This window comes from Podarcis filfolensis (assembly GCF_964270895.1).
Source record: "Podarcis filfolensis genome assembly, chromosome: 3".
NCBI lineage: Eukaryota > Metazoa > Chordata > Lepidosauria > Squamata > Lacertidae > Podarcis > Podarcis filfolensis.
The window spans coordinates 91,243,363-91,256,255 of NC_139606.1; the positions used below are offsets into that span (position 1 = coordinate 91,243,363).

The 12,893-nt window shown below is 45.1% G+C and overlaps 1 protein-coding gene across 2 annotated transcripts; it reads left to right on the forward strand.

Annotated features, from left to right (window-relative positions):
• The first annotated feature begins 918 nt into the window (after positions 1-918).
• On the forward strand, positions 919-8,694 carry SDE2 (SDE2 telomere maintenance homolog). 2 transcript variants are annotated; one of them, XM_083606298.1, is made up of 7 exons: positions 919-1,111; positions 2,398-2,515; positions 3,075-3,186; positions 4,272-4,441; positions 5,941-6,049; positions 6,900-7,260; positions 8,034-8,694. In XM_083606298.1, exons 1-7 carry the CDS (start codon positions 1,004-1,006, stop codon positions 8,247-8,249), a joined length of 1,194 nt encoding a protein of 397 aa, XP_083462424.1. In that variant the 5' UTR covers positions 919-1,003; the 3' UTR covers positions 8,250-8,694. The 2 variants fall into 2 exon arrangements, with proteins under 2 accessions (XP_083462424.1, XP_083462425.1); XM_083606299.1 differs by having other exon boundaries at positions 990-1,305; positions 1,461-2,515.
• The last annotated feature ends 4,199 nt before the right edge of the window (positions 8,695-12,893 follow it).

Consider the following 12,893-nt stretch of genomic DNA (forward strand, 5'->3'; position numbering starts at 1 on the left):
AGCTGTTGCGAGACCGAGGGCTGCGCATCGCCTCCGAAACGGGCACAGCCACTCCTGTCTCGTTGCTGTTGCCACTGGCACGGTAACATGGGCAGTCGCATTTACTATGCTACCACCTGGAGAGCCGAGGGGGGGAGAGAGAGGAGAGGACACAGATCGTTGCCCCGGAGTTCTCCAGATCGTTGCTCCCAAGCTGGCATTGTCAGGGAATATGGCGTTTGCGAACACAATAAACCGTGCGGAAGAGAGAAGAGGAGCGCGGGGGTGGGGGTGGGGGGAAGAGGAGGAGGAAAGGCGAGCTCTCCTTTGCGGGTTTTAAAAATATACCAAGCCTAGCGAAATAAGGGGAAGGAGAGTTGCAAATGTTGCTATGCACCCCAGGTTGCAACATTTCCCACTCAGCTCCCCCCGCACCCCGCCTAAGCCTCGTCATTTTTCAAAAGGAAGTGCACACTCCTGTAACAACAGGGGGGCTTCCCCTCCCGCCCCCTCGTCGTGGTGGGAAAGCCGCGCGGATGCATTTCCACGCACCGCAGAGCGTGCAAAGCTTCTGGGTTATTGGAAATACTGTAAGTGCGGACAGAAGGCCGATGAGCGGAGAGGCAGCCAAGAGGGAACGAAAAACCAAGGCGGGTTGTATCCTGCTCTCGCTCCAAAGGGGTAAATCACTTGAAGCGCCGCCATGAAGCAGGAGTCGCTGCAAGCTCCCGCCGCCGCCTCCTGCTCCTTCCCCTGACAGCCTGCCAATTCCAAGCCTGCCGCCCAGCCCCCACCCGCTTTATCTGCCTCCACCAGGCATCCCTCCCAGACCCACCCTCCGTGTCACGTGGGAGGGAAGGGGGCTGCAAGGAAACTCTGCTGCTGCTGCTGGCCAGGGAACTTCCAGTGCCCGACTTCCTGTTTTGCGTCCATTACGTCACTGGTGCGCGCCAGCGGTCGCGCGTCTTTTCCGGGAAACTGAAGGAGCGACGTGTGGGAAGGTGTTGCTTGAGGAAAGGCGAAAATGGCGTTGTGGGTGCGGGACTTGCTGGCTTCTGGAGCGCAGCCGGTACCTCTGCCGGCCGAAGATCGATCGGTTTGTGGTTTACTCCGCGCTCGTTGCCGGGTACAGGTAAAAAAAATGGGCTCGTGTGAAAGAAGCGGGTGGGTCTTGGTCCCTGTGTGAGGGGCGGAATGAGATCTCTCGGGGTTGCTTGTGGTTGGGGGCGCGGGAGCTGGGGGCACTCCCCCCCCTCGGGAATTGTTAGACCGCCCTCGCCACCCTCAGTTAGCGTGATTAGTTCCTGGGGGTGGTGGTAGTTGTCAGTGGCGTAGCGTGGGGGGTGCAGGGGGGGCCGGCCGCACCGGGCGCAACATCTGGGGGTTAGGGTTAGGGGGCGCAAATCCACGGGTTAGGGGGCGCAAATTTCTTGCCTTGCCCCGGGTGCTGACAACCCACGCTACGCCACTGGTAGTTGTAGTCCCAAAAGCACCTGGAGGCAAGGGGCTACCCAGCTTAGCTTGACATAAGTCCCTTTTGCGTTAGAAGCTGGGTAGGGGGCCAAGGAGAAGGGATTTGGTGCCTTTCCTTACGTAGTGAAAGCATGGTGCTTTCTCAGGTCGGACGGACATAACTGAATCTTGCACTTTCTTGACTAATTTAGAACTAGGGTCCATCCTAGCTGACACTCACCGAAAACAATGACTGTGAAGCCGTTGGGGAAAGTGAGAAAGTCCCTCAATGGTGTTTTTGACAGTCATTGTCAAGTACGGCATGGTAGTTAAGAGATTATTAATGGGGCTGATGTTAACTGATTTGGGAAATTCTTTGAGGTGTATAATTCAACACCTGGTAGATGTGTTTTCTGTTGTTGTTGTTTTGCCCCCTCTCAAGAGCTTGGGCAGGTAACAGCATTAAAAGTATAACAAAATGGTACATGATAAAAAGAAGACTAAAGTCCCCCTGTTAAATCCAAAGTCCTCTTGACCAAAGATAGTTTTACAGCTCATTTAGAAAGTATACAGAGTCTGGACTTCAAGGTGAACGGAGTTTCACAGTTCTGTGACTTGAAAGCATTTCTTATAAGCATTCATAGCTTCTTTCTTTTTGTCTTATCTATTACCATTCAGTTAACAGAATCTTTCCAAATTTTAGTAGTGGCACTACCAATTTGTGACTCAGTGGGATGTGACTCATATTGTGTTCTGTGCTGCGCATATTTGTATACATTTACTTCACCAAGTATTGGATCTTTACACAGAGAACCAGATCTCTTACCCATCTTTTCACCAGCATACAGTTCTAAATAACTTGATTGGAAAATAATTTAATTGCTAGTTACAACATACAGTATTAAACTGTTGTAGCATTTCAACCTACAGTATATGTTTAATTCTTTCTGACTTGTTTGTATTTAGGGTCTTCCTGAAGATCACTTCTATATAAAGTGTAATGGTCGACTTGTTGATTCTGAAGATGTGCTACAAGAAGGAGCTGTTTACAGCCTGGAACCAAGACTGTGTGGTGGAAAAGGAGGTGGGTTCACTGTTGCAACTTTGTGCTAAATAATTAGAATACTATGTAACTCTGAAAGTAGAAATTATGTTTCTTTCATTTCAAGGAGCTTGTAAATGTAGCTATGAAAAGCAAAGTCTAGTTTTCTACCAAGCCTTGTTTCTCAAGCTTTCCCAGAATGAGCTGCTTTCTGCCAACGCTAAAGTGTTTAACCTTCCCTGTGTGTAACCGAGCTAAGAGTAATTCTGTGCAAGCGCAAAACATTTTCTTAACTACATAGATGCAAAATAAACTTAGTGAAAAATCCTTAACATAGATCTATCTTAAATTTCTGCATGTAGCAGTGGGAAGAAGACAAATATAAATACAAAAAAGGTGAGATCACAGTCTTGATGAGCCTTTCCCAACCTGGTGTCAACCTGTTTCGGACTACGCCTTCCATCAGCTTCAGCATCTGGTTGGAAAAGGCTGATTTTGAGTAGGCATCCTTGCAGTTTAACATTCCATTACCAAATAATCTTGCTATAGTGTTCTCTTATTCTTACCGTTATGCTGCTGACAGCTTGTAATTCCCTCCTAGGTTTTGGATCTATGCTCCGAGCGCTTGGTGCTCAAATTGAGAAGACAACAAATCGAGAAGCTTGCAGAGATCTTAGTGGAAGGAGACTTCGAGATGTTAACCATGAAAAAGCGTGAGTCGTTTATTTCTCACAGAAAATTCCTCTCCACAGAAATGCAGACTAGTAAATTTTTTTGCAGGCTAGTAGCTTTTGCGTGCTTATTTACAAGGTTGGTTAAAGCAGTTAGCCCCTTCAGATGCCCTTATTACATTATATATAAGGAGGTGAGCAACACATGTAGAATTGCAGAACAAATGCTTGGAGTGAGCCTGAGATGAGTATTGTGGGATTTTTATTCCTGCTGAAGTTTGATTGGTCTGGTTTGAACTTTGGTTTTAATTGTTAATTTTACATATTTCTGCTCTTGTGAAGGGCAAACTAGAAATATGCTACTTAAAACAACTTTCGTGGACAAGGCGTGTATTTACCCTTCCTGGCTTTCTCTGCAGTAGTTAAACATCTGGAGGATTTTTATTTTCCTTTCTGGTGTCTCATTGACAGTGATCCCTGCCAAACTCCATCAATTAATAAAGACAAAAGTAATTTTTTATGTGTTTTGGAAGGAAGCACATGAAGATGTTTTCTTGTGTTTTGTAGGAAGATGGGAGTTTTTAACACTCACTGTTTAACACGGTTAAACTAAGGAACTCATTCCCAGTGGTGGCCACCAACTTGGATGGCTTTGAATGAAGATTAGACAAACTCATGGAAGGCAAGGCTACTAGGCATGATGGCTGTGCTCTTCCCCCACAGTCGGAGGCAGCAATGCTTCTGAATAAAAGTTTCTGGAAACCACAGAAGGGAAAGAGTGCTCTTGTGCTTGAATCCTGCTTGCGGGTTTCTCACAATCATCTGGTTGGCCACTGTGAGAACAGGATGGTGAACTACATGGACCATTGGCCTGATCTCCTTACATTCTTAATTGGACTCATGTCCAGCTTGCAGGCTTCCCACAGGCCAGCCACTGCAAGAACTGGGTGCTGGACTAGATGGGCTGTTGGTCTGATCCAGCAGACTCATCTACTGTCCTGTTCCACCCAGAGCTTTTCCTCCCAGCAGTAGGCGGAAAGAGTGCTTGATCCAAAACTATCAAGCCAATGGCAGAGTGGACACATGAAAGTGCGTGTAGTGTCATGTGGCTTTTTCTCTCTTAACAGAATGGCCGAATGGGTGAAGCAGCAAGCGGAACGTGAAGCGGACAAGGAGCAAAGGCGTGTGGAAAGACTGAAGCGCAAACTTGCGGAGCCGAAACACTTTTTCACAAACCCAGACTACCAGCAGCAATGTCACGAGATGGCAGAAAGGCTGGAGGATTCCGTTCTCAAAGGTAGCACAGAGAGCATCATTGGTCGTTATGCTGGATTACATATCTCAATTGGGCCCTTAATTAGTTGCAGCTAAATAGCCTGTCATTATGATGGTCTGGTGTTGAAGCGTGTGCCTGTGTGTTTGTGTATTTGCCTTGAATTTTCAACCTCTGGGGTGGACAGCTCTCTCCTTGAAGAGAAAGTTTTCTTCCGTTATAGGTGGGACTATGATCCAAAGGTGTCTCTCACTCTGCTTACTGGATGTTCTTGTGGGCAGAAGAAAAAAGAGAATTGTCAGTGATTCTCCTCTTCTCCTGTAGCTTCCATTCCACCTCCCTCACTGTCCCAGGAGAGGGGAAGGGTTTGCCCAACCCTCTAAAGCAGATTTTCAGCGGGTGGAATGTGGGGTTGCCGAAACATGCCTCCTTCTGTCGGAGCCAGCCGTCACAAATGGCACCTCTGCTATGGCTTTATGACTCCCACATCCTTCCTCTTCTGCCTGCATCAGCATCCAGTTTGTGGAGTTCTGCTGAAGGCAAGTCTAGGTCCACTTCCCAGTCACTGACCTCTCATGATCACTACCTCTCAGTGACTGAGCTGCTCTGTTACAGTGGCTCTGACCCTGCAGGTATTGCAATGGTGTCCTCCTTGCTGTCACTGGATTAGCTGCTTCAGAATCATCGTGACTCGCAAGACTTAACCTGCAGGCATACAAAACAGTTTGTAGAACCTTATGAGTTTGACCTCTGGGGTCTGTGAACAATCTAAGTGAAATTGAAACCTCTTATTTGTGGCAGTCCTCTGCGGGCCTTGGAATGGCACCTCGGCATGCAGATTGGTTCAGTGATATCATTGCCTTGTGATGAAAACAACAGTGAATGCTCGTAAATATGAATAGGCTTGTTAACATTTCGTTTGGGAAAATGGCTGTTGGAAATTAAATTCCTTGGTGTTTATTTTGATAGTTGGATTTCGATAAATTTTAAAAGGCAGCTGAGAGAATTTAGTGGAACATTCCCCCCCCCCCCATTACTCTGTGGAAGAGCAATAAAATGCAAAGCAAAGGGGATTTTCAAATTATTGATTTTGTTATATTTCTATCCCACCTTTTCTCCGAAGGATTCAAGGTACACAGTTCTCCCCCTCTCCATTTTATCATTGCAGCAACCTTCTGGGGCAGGTTAGGCTGAGAAATGGTAATTGGCCCAGCATCATCCAGTGAGATTAATGGTTCAGTGGGGATTTGAACCCTGGTCACCCAGGTTCAAATTCAACACTAACCACTATGGTTTGCTATCATCTGCACTGAGTACTGGTGATGCCTTAAATAACATTGTCAGAGCTGAAAAGTAAGCTAAATGAAACTCTGATTTAGTGGGAAATTAGAGATAAATAGAAATTGTGCTTTCATTTCTTAATTCTCATACCTGTTTTTTTATTATGTCATTGTCTGTGTTTGATTTGAAATGCCAGGGATTAAATGGAGAAGGAAGAGTTGACTGATTTTGCTCCTTTTCAGGCATGCAAGCATCTTCTAGCACAATGGTCTCGCCAGAGAGCAGTGAGAGCCGGAAACGGCCAGCTGATTCTGAAAAGGGAGCCACGTCTGAGAAGAAAAAGTGCTTTTGGTGAGCATTACAGTTTGATCCTTCTAACTAGATGAGAAGGTGCGTGAATAAAGATTGTAAGGAAAAGGAACAGAATTGCTTCCTTTAAAAGGAAGCTGGTGGCCTTAAATACAGTGGCATGGATCCTAAGAACCATAAGCACTGATCTGCTCGTAAAATTAGGTTTCTCACTGCCTCTGCTTGCAAGTAATCCATTGGATCCAAATTAATAATCCTCTACAACAGCTCAGCACGTTGAACCCTTTAAGTTCACTGCAGAATGCAGCAGATAAACTAGAAGGCGGCTTATTATAGCAATATTCTGTGTAAGTATTCAAGATGGCAGAGCTCCATGGTTTCAGCAGAGTAATTGAATGAGCCCCTTGGAATTGGGTGGGAATAGTGTGTTGGAGGTTTTGTGCCTGTTTGGGCGCTTATGGTCTCCGATTTTCTACTCTACTTTTAGAAAGACTTGCCCTTTTGATACCATTACCGTGATGTTTGGTGACTTCTATGGAATTTTAGTACTGCAAGAGCTTCACTGGAATTGGTCTTGCATTAATTCCATTGGTAGGGCCGGCCCTACTTGGTTGCCTCAGGTGACAGATGTTGAGGAGGTAGTGAGTGGGTTTGTGTCCCATGCAGCCTATCCTGCACCCCGTAAGCTAGCCTACTGCCTTCAGGTACAGTGAAGGATGCTGAAGTAAGATCCAGTTGCCAGTACCCTCAGCTTCTGTATATGAAATTAGGTAGGAAAATGTGTTCTACATTGCCAGAACTTGTGTTCTTTTCACAGTTGTTGAGGCAAAAGGGTTTTGGGCAAATTGCCACACACACTTTTTAAAAAATGGATTTCCATTGATTGTGGCAGGTTGGGGGTGGAAGGCTTGGAGGACCCTAACAGTTCACAAGACAGCAGTAGCAGTGAAGATGACGACTCACCTGGCACATCAGGAAGTTGCACAGTGTCATCTGGCAACCATGTGAAGATGGTGGAAAGTACAGAACAGTGTCCCAGCAGTTCCGAGGATTCCAGAAGCTGCTCTTCAGCCTCTGATGCAGCTGAGATTTTGCAAGAAGAAGGGAAGGGTGCTAAAAAGGATCTGGTAGAGGATCCACCTATCACTGAAACTGCAGCTATTGAGAAACATGAAACAGCCAGGACAACAAGGGACAGAGATCAGGCACATGCCTCAAATACGCAGGAACCTGTGAGCCAGTTACAGAGCACAGTAAGTATGCTGCTTATTATGTCTGATTAGAAGTTTTTATATATATATATATATATATATATATATATATGCGCAACTGAAATGCAGTTGAAATGCAACTTGCTACCATTTCCCATAACTTCTATTTTCACTCACAATGTGATGATTGCAATGTCATGTCTCATCCTTCCAGATACATTTTTGGGAGTGGGAGGGTAGGATGGTGGTGGCTATTGTTATCTATCTATCTATCTATCTATCTATCTATCTATCTATCTATTTATTTTTCAGTAGATTCTGCTGGCCTACACACACACACACACACACACACACACACACACACACACACTCAGCTGGACCCTGAGAAAAATGCTGTCCCATTTACTGGGCTGCTCTGGTCCATGGGGTCACGAAGAGTCAGACATGACTAAACAACAACAACTCTTAACCATAGATCGGGGTGGAGAAAGTGTGGCTGGGCTGCAACTCGCATTGGCTGGAGCTAACAACATCTGACAACATCATCTAGCAACATCTGGAGGGCCATAGGTTGCCCACCCCTGCCACAGAACCTCTTTGGTTAAATTGAAACATATATACAGGATTTTGGAGTCCTTTAAGGGTGCTCCTATAACTTAAACTCAACACGCACCATGTTAGATGACTGCAATATCCCAGACTGAAAACATGTAGTTGTTTTTTTCCGTTTCCTTTTTGCTGAAAAGCTTTTTGTCTCTTTGGGTATCCATGACACACATTTAAAACACTGCCTGTTTCCCTTTGTTTTTTGTTAGGAGACTTCAACAATAGATCTTTTGGAATTCAACTCTGTTGCTGAACTGGAAGCCATAGGACTAGACAAACTGAAGTTTGAGCTGACGGCTTTGGGACTGAAATGTGGGGGCACCCTGCAGGAAAGAGCAGCGCGGCTTTTCTCAGTGAGGGGTCTGCCGAGAGATCAGATAGATCCTGCTTTGTTTGCTAAGCCTTCAAAAGGGAAAAAGAAATAATTTTAAAAACTCTGGTTTTTTCAATATTCTTCATATTCTGCTGATTTTGTATAGTGATCTCTTTTCCAGGAAAGAAGAGGCAAATTTGTTCAATCTTTAAATACAGTCCTTATATGGGTAACTTGGGGGGGGGGGCGAAAGTTTTTGCCTGCTGACTCATTGTTGCCTTTTTTGTGCAAGTCCTGATAGCTTTTGCACAACAAGATCATAGCAAGATGCTATGTTTGCTTTTGTTTTTTTACGCTGAAGCCTGTTTCCTAAGAGTAGTGAGTGGCAAATGTTTTAAATGCTATAAAGTCGTTTAAAAATAAAAATAAAATTCTAAGAATGGCATTGGGTGATACAGAAGAAAATGAACGATAGGAAAGAAATGCTGTATGTGGTTGTATGAATAGTTAATAAAAGCCAAAGCTACGGACTGGGGGTTGAATCTTCTCAAACCTGATTTCGTGTTTGCGACTGGTGTTTTTAATGCAATACTTGTTCCAAGGATACCGACAAACATGTGAGAGCTGTTACTCATCAACCTGGGGCAGCGTGCCCTTCCAGGCAACATCTATTATAGCAGCAAGCCCATTTTGGGAACAAACATTGTTTAGATGTTTTTCACAAGCCAATGCTGAGGTTTGAGTTAACTGCTGACGAACACCAGATATGCCAAGGCCTACTAATTTCATAAATAAAACTTTAATTCATCTGTAAGTAGAAATAGGCAAAGTGGTGTACTTCCTTCTGTGAAAATTATCCATGGGCTAAATGACTTGCATAACCATAGCTTAACCGTTCATCCATTCTCCCTAACTTTAATCTCTTTTCTCTACCATTTATTTTAAGAAACACACAAGGAAGCTTCATCTACACCAATAAATCATATAAAATACAAGTGCATTTGCCATTTATTAATAGATTCCACTTACATCCTGCCTGCCTTCTACCAAACCCAAAGAGGTGGCCTCCTATCCAGGCACAGACCAACCCCTCCTTTTTATAATTATTGCCTTAGCTGGATAGGAAGTGATCTCTCACCTGCTGCCCATGCCACCTTTAATATAACACTTCTCACTTTTGCACTGCTCCAAACCCTTTCTATGGCCTCTGGAATTTCCTGGCTTTAAGCAAGGTTTCTTTCTAATGTTGTTAAAGTTCATAGCAGGTGCTAGGACTGTCACGAGAAGGGTTTCCCTCAAAAAAATGTCCTGATGCACAGCTTAAAGCTAATGATATCTGCTGAAATCTGCATTTTGCACAGGTATAATCTAAAGACTTGCATTTTCATCCAGCAAGGCTGATATGAGGGGAAGAGGGGAGCCTCTGTATGCCTTGCTATATGGGAAACTACTTGTGTAAACAGGTACATTTCCTGCAGTTCCAGGGCTGGGACCTCCCATCTGGAGTTTGGGACCGCTGTCTACACTACTACTTTATTTGTATAAGCTTAGACTGCCCAATTACAATTAATGATTGTCTTTACAGGTGTGGTTCCCAAAGAGATGGACTCTGAGCAAAATTCCCCATTAGCTTTTCAGCGCTCTAGCCAGCCAGCAATGAACCTCAAAGAATGCCATGAAAATATATTTCTGTTACTGAAGTCTCGGGCTTGCAAGAGCCCTGCTGTCAAGTATAATGTTTAATTGAGTACTTTTGCTGAATATAGAGTGGGAAGGACTGAGAGGTGGTTTTCTATGGCGAAGAGGCCAGCTCTTTCCTCTTTGCTAATAATGCAAGGATTATTATGCCCAGAGTGGTTACTTGCTCTGTGGGTATGATTGGAAGCTGGATCGCTCCCTATCACTGTTTCCAGAGCTCCTGAAAATGTTCATGTCCTCTTATTAGGTCATGGGAAGGCGAGTTGTTTTTTAATTAGTTTTTATTAAATATATTCTTGTGCAACAAGACAAATAAATAAAAGTGTCTCCATTCTCAATTCAGAGTCTTTTTCACAGTCCATTTACATTCGGTATGAGACATTTGCATTGTGTGGTTTGGGAAGGGGATAATTATATTTCATTCTATTGCGTAGTGTTTGTGCAGGGTTTTTGTGACAGCATCACATGGGTAGGTCATACACACACACACACACACACACACACACACACACACACACACACGGTAAAGGGACCCCTGACCATTAGGTCCAGCTGCGACCGACTCTGGGGTTGCGGCGCTCATCTCGTTTTATTGGCCATGTGGCCAGCATGACTAAGCTGCTTTTGGCAAACCAGAGCAGCGCACAGAAATGCCGTTTACCTTCCTGCCGGAGTGGTACCTATTTATCTACTTGCACTTTGACGTGCTTTAGAACTGCTAGGTTGGCAGGAGCAGGGATCGAGCAACGGGAGCTCACCCCGTCACGGGGATTTGAACCGCCAACCTTCTGATCAGCAAGTCTTAGGCTCTGTGGTTTAACCACTCGGTTAGTTGTGTTCAGTTGGTTTCAGTGTGGTTTGTTTGTGAGTGGTGGGTGTTGTTGAGTCAGATTAGCCATATCGTTTGGTAGAAGGGGAAGAAGGCGAGTTCAACTATGGAAGTAGCTTGTCCATACTTGTTATGTATGCTCTCTTGCAATGTAAATGTGTGGAGCTGCTTTCGTCTATTAGACGTAGGGTTGCCATGTCAGCAGCTCCTCAGACCCTGAGATTTCCGGTCCCAAACCTGAGACCTAGGGGTGGCCCAGTGATGTCACAGAGGGAGGGCCTCTTTCCCCTCAGCCACCCACTGGCGGAGGAAGAGGAGTGCGGGGGGAGTGCACCGCCCCCAGCAGCGCAATCCCCAGAGTGCCTCCCCACCCGTGCTGGGTGCCCCGCCCCCGCCTGCTTTCCGCCCCCCCCCAGTGCCGGAACATGAAGCTCCGCCACTGCAACCACCATGTTCTTCAGTGACATCACAGCTGTTACCCACTGGGTTCTGTTGGGGAAGAGGAAAAGGCCATGTGCTTTTGTGACATCACATGTAGTCCTTAGCCAATGGTAACAGTAGTCCTTAGCCAATGGTAACAGCTCGCAAAGCCTCACAATTGTGGTTGCACCTCAGCAGAGATTTATTTGTATCCTTGTTTATTATTAAAAAATATTGATTATAGCTCACCCTTCATCTGTCATGATACCCATAGAGCAGGAAACCACACCATAACACTGTTGTATAGGGGCATTTTTAGCACAATGACTGCATTCCTTTGTGGGGAATCTTCCAGGAGCCGCATGCCAGAGTTGAGGAGGGCCAGAGGCAAAGGGAAGTGGAGCAAGGAATATGACTCTTGATTTTGTGCAGTTGGTTCCATTCCAGCTGTGCAAAAGCCAGCGGTTTCTGCCCCTGCCCTCAAATCTCTCAATCCAGTTAAGCATGAAGCACCATCACAGCTGAAGGAAACATTTAAACCATGGAAAAACTCTTGAGGTGGGTATTGAACAAGACTGGTGAGGGACATGGCACAGGGAGCATCCCAAGGACCAGATGGAGTGGCCTGGAGGGCTGCATTTGGCCTGCAGGCTAAGGTTCCCTAGGGCATGCTATGTAGTCATCTATGATTTTCTTTTACCATAGAGTAGGCACAGGCCTCGTAGGCTGTCTAGTCTTTCCTGGGCTCAGTGCAGGAAATAGAGGGCTATAGCATTTCCAACAGTCTCTGTCTGAAGACTTCCAGCAAGAGAGACCACCACTCCTCCAGGGAACTGAGCCTAGTGTTGAACTCTCTTGCCATTAAGAAGTTTCTCCTGATATTCAGCTGAATTCAATTGGGGCATGATAATCTAAATTTCATATATATGGTCACAGGGTCTGAACTGGTGGTGACTGAGCAGGAACGAGACTTGGGGGCATAGGAGCCAACTCCTAGAGGCAGGGGTAACTTAACCCCCACAATAAAATATTTGAGGGGGTTAGCCCCCCCCAAAAAAGTTGATGGGCATTGCCACTCAGATGCTATGTGTGTACCGTGTCATGTGATAGATTGGCCCCTTGGCCTGATCCAACAGGGCTGTTTAAGTTTTTCTCCTTATCGTCCTGTGACTTCAGCCCATTAGGTCTAATCCTGCTCTCTGAAAGTGCCCTCTTCTACATGACAACCTTCTGGTATTTAAAGAGAGCTACAATGTCCAATCCTTCAGTCTTTTCCAATGGCAAAGAGGAGGGGAGGAGGTTGTATGCTGAAAACTCACATGGTGGAAAAATGTAGAAATCATATTTCACTGTCAAACAACCAGATGATCTGAGCTCATGTATCAGCAGTTCATTGTCGTGAAGCATGATACCAAACAGACTGATCAATCATGCTTGATTTTGTTTTTAATCTCTGCCGTTATCCATAATTCTTCGTTGACTTTCAAATACGATGGCAACATTCCGCCACCAGGTGTCGCTGGGCACCAACTAAATCGACAAAAAGCTCTTTACACTGCACAACTGTTGAGCTAGATTGCTAGAAGATCCTTTACAATGGTTTGATCATATGTTTTATTAATAATATATGTTTATTGTCTGGTATGAATAGATTATTTGTTAATTATTCAAAGGTGCTTCCTCTTTAAAAATGGCATCAACATTCTGTTTGCTCAGCATCTTCCTACCAGAATCCTTACCCGATTCACTTTAATGCGTGCGCTAGAGTGCATAGGGGGAATTCCTATGGTCTTCAGTTTTATATTTAAG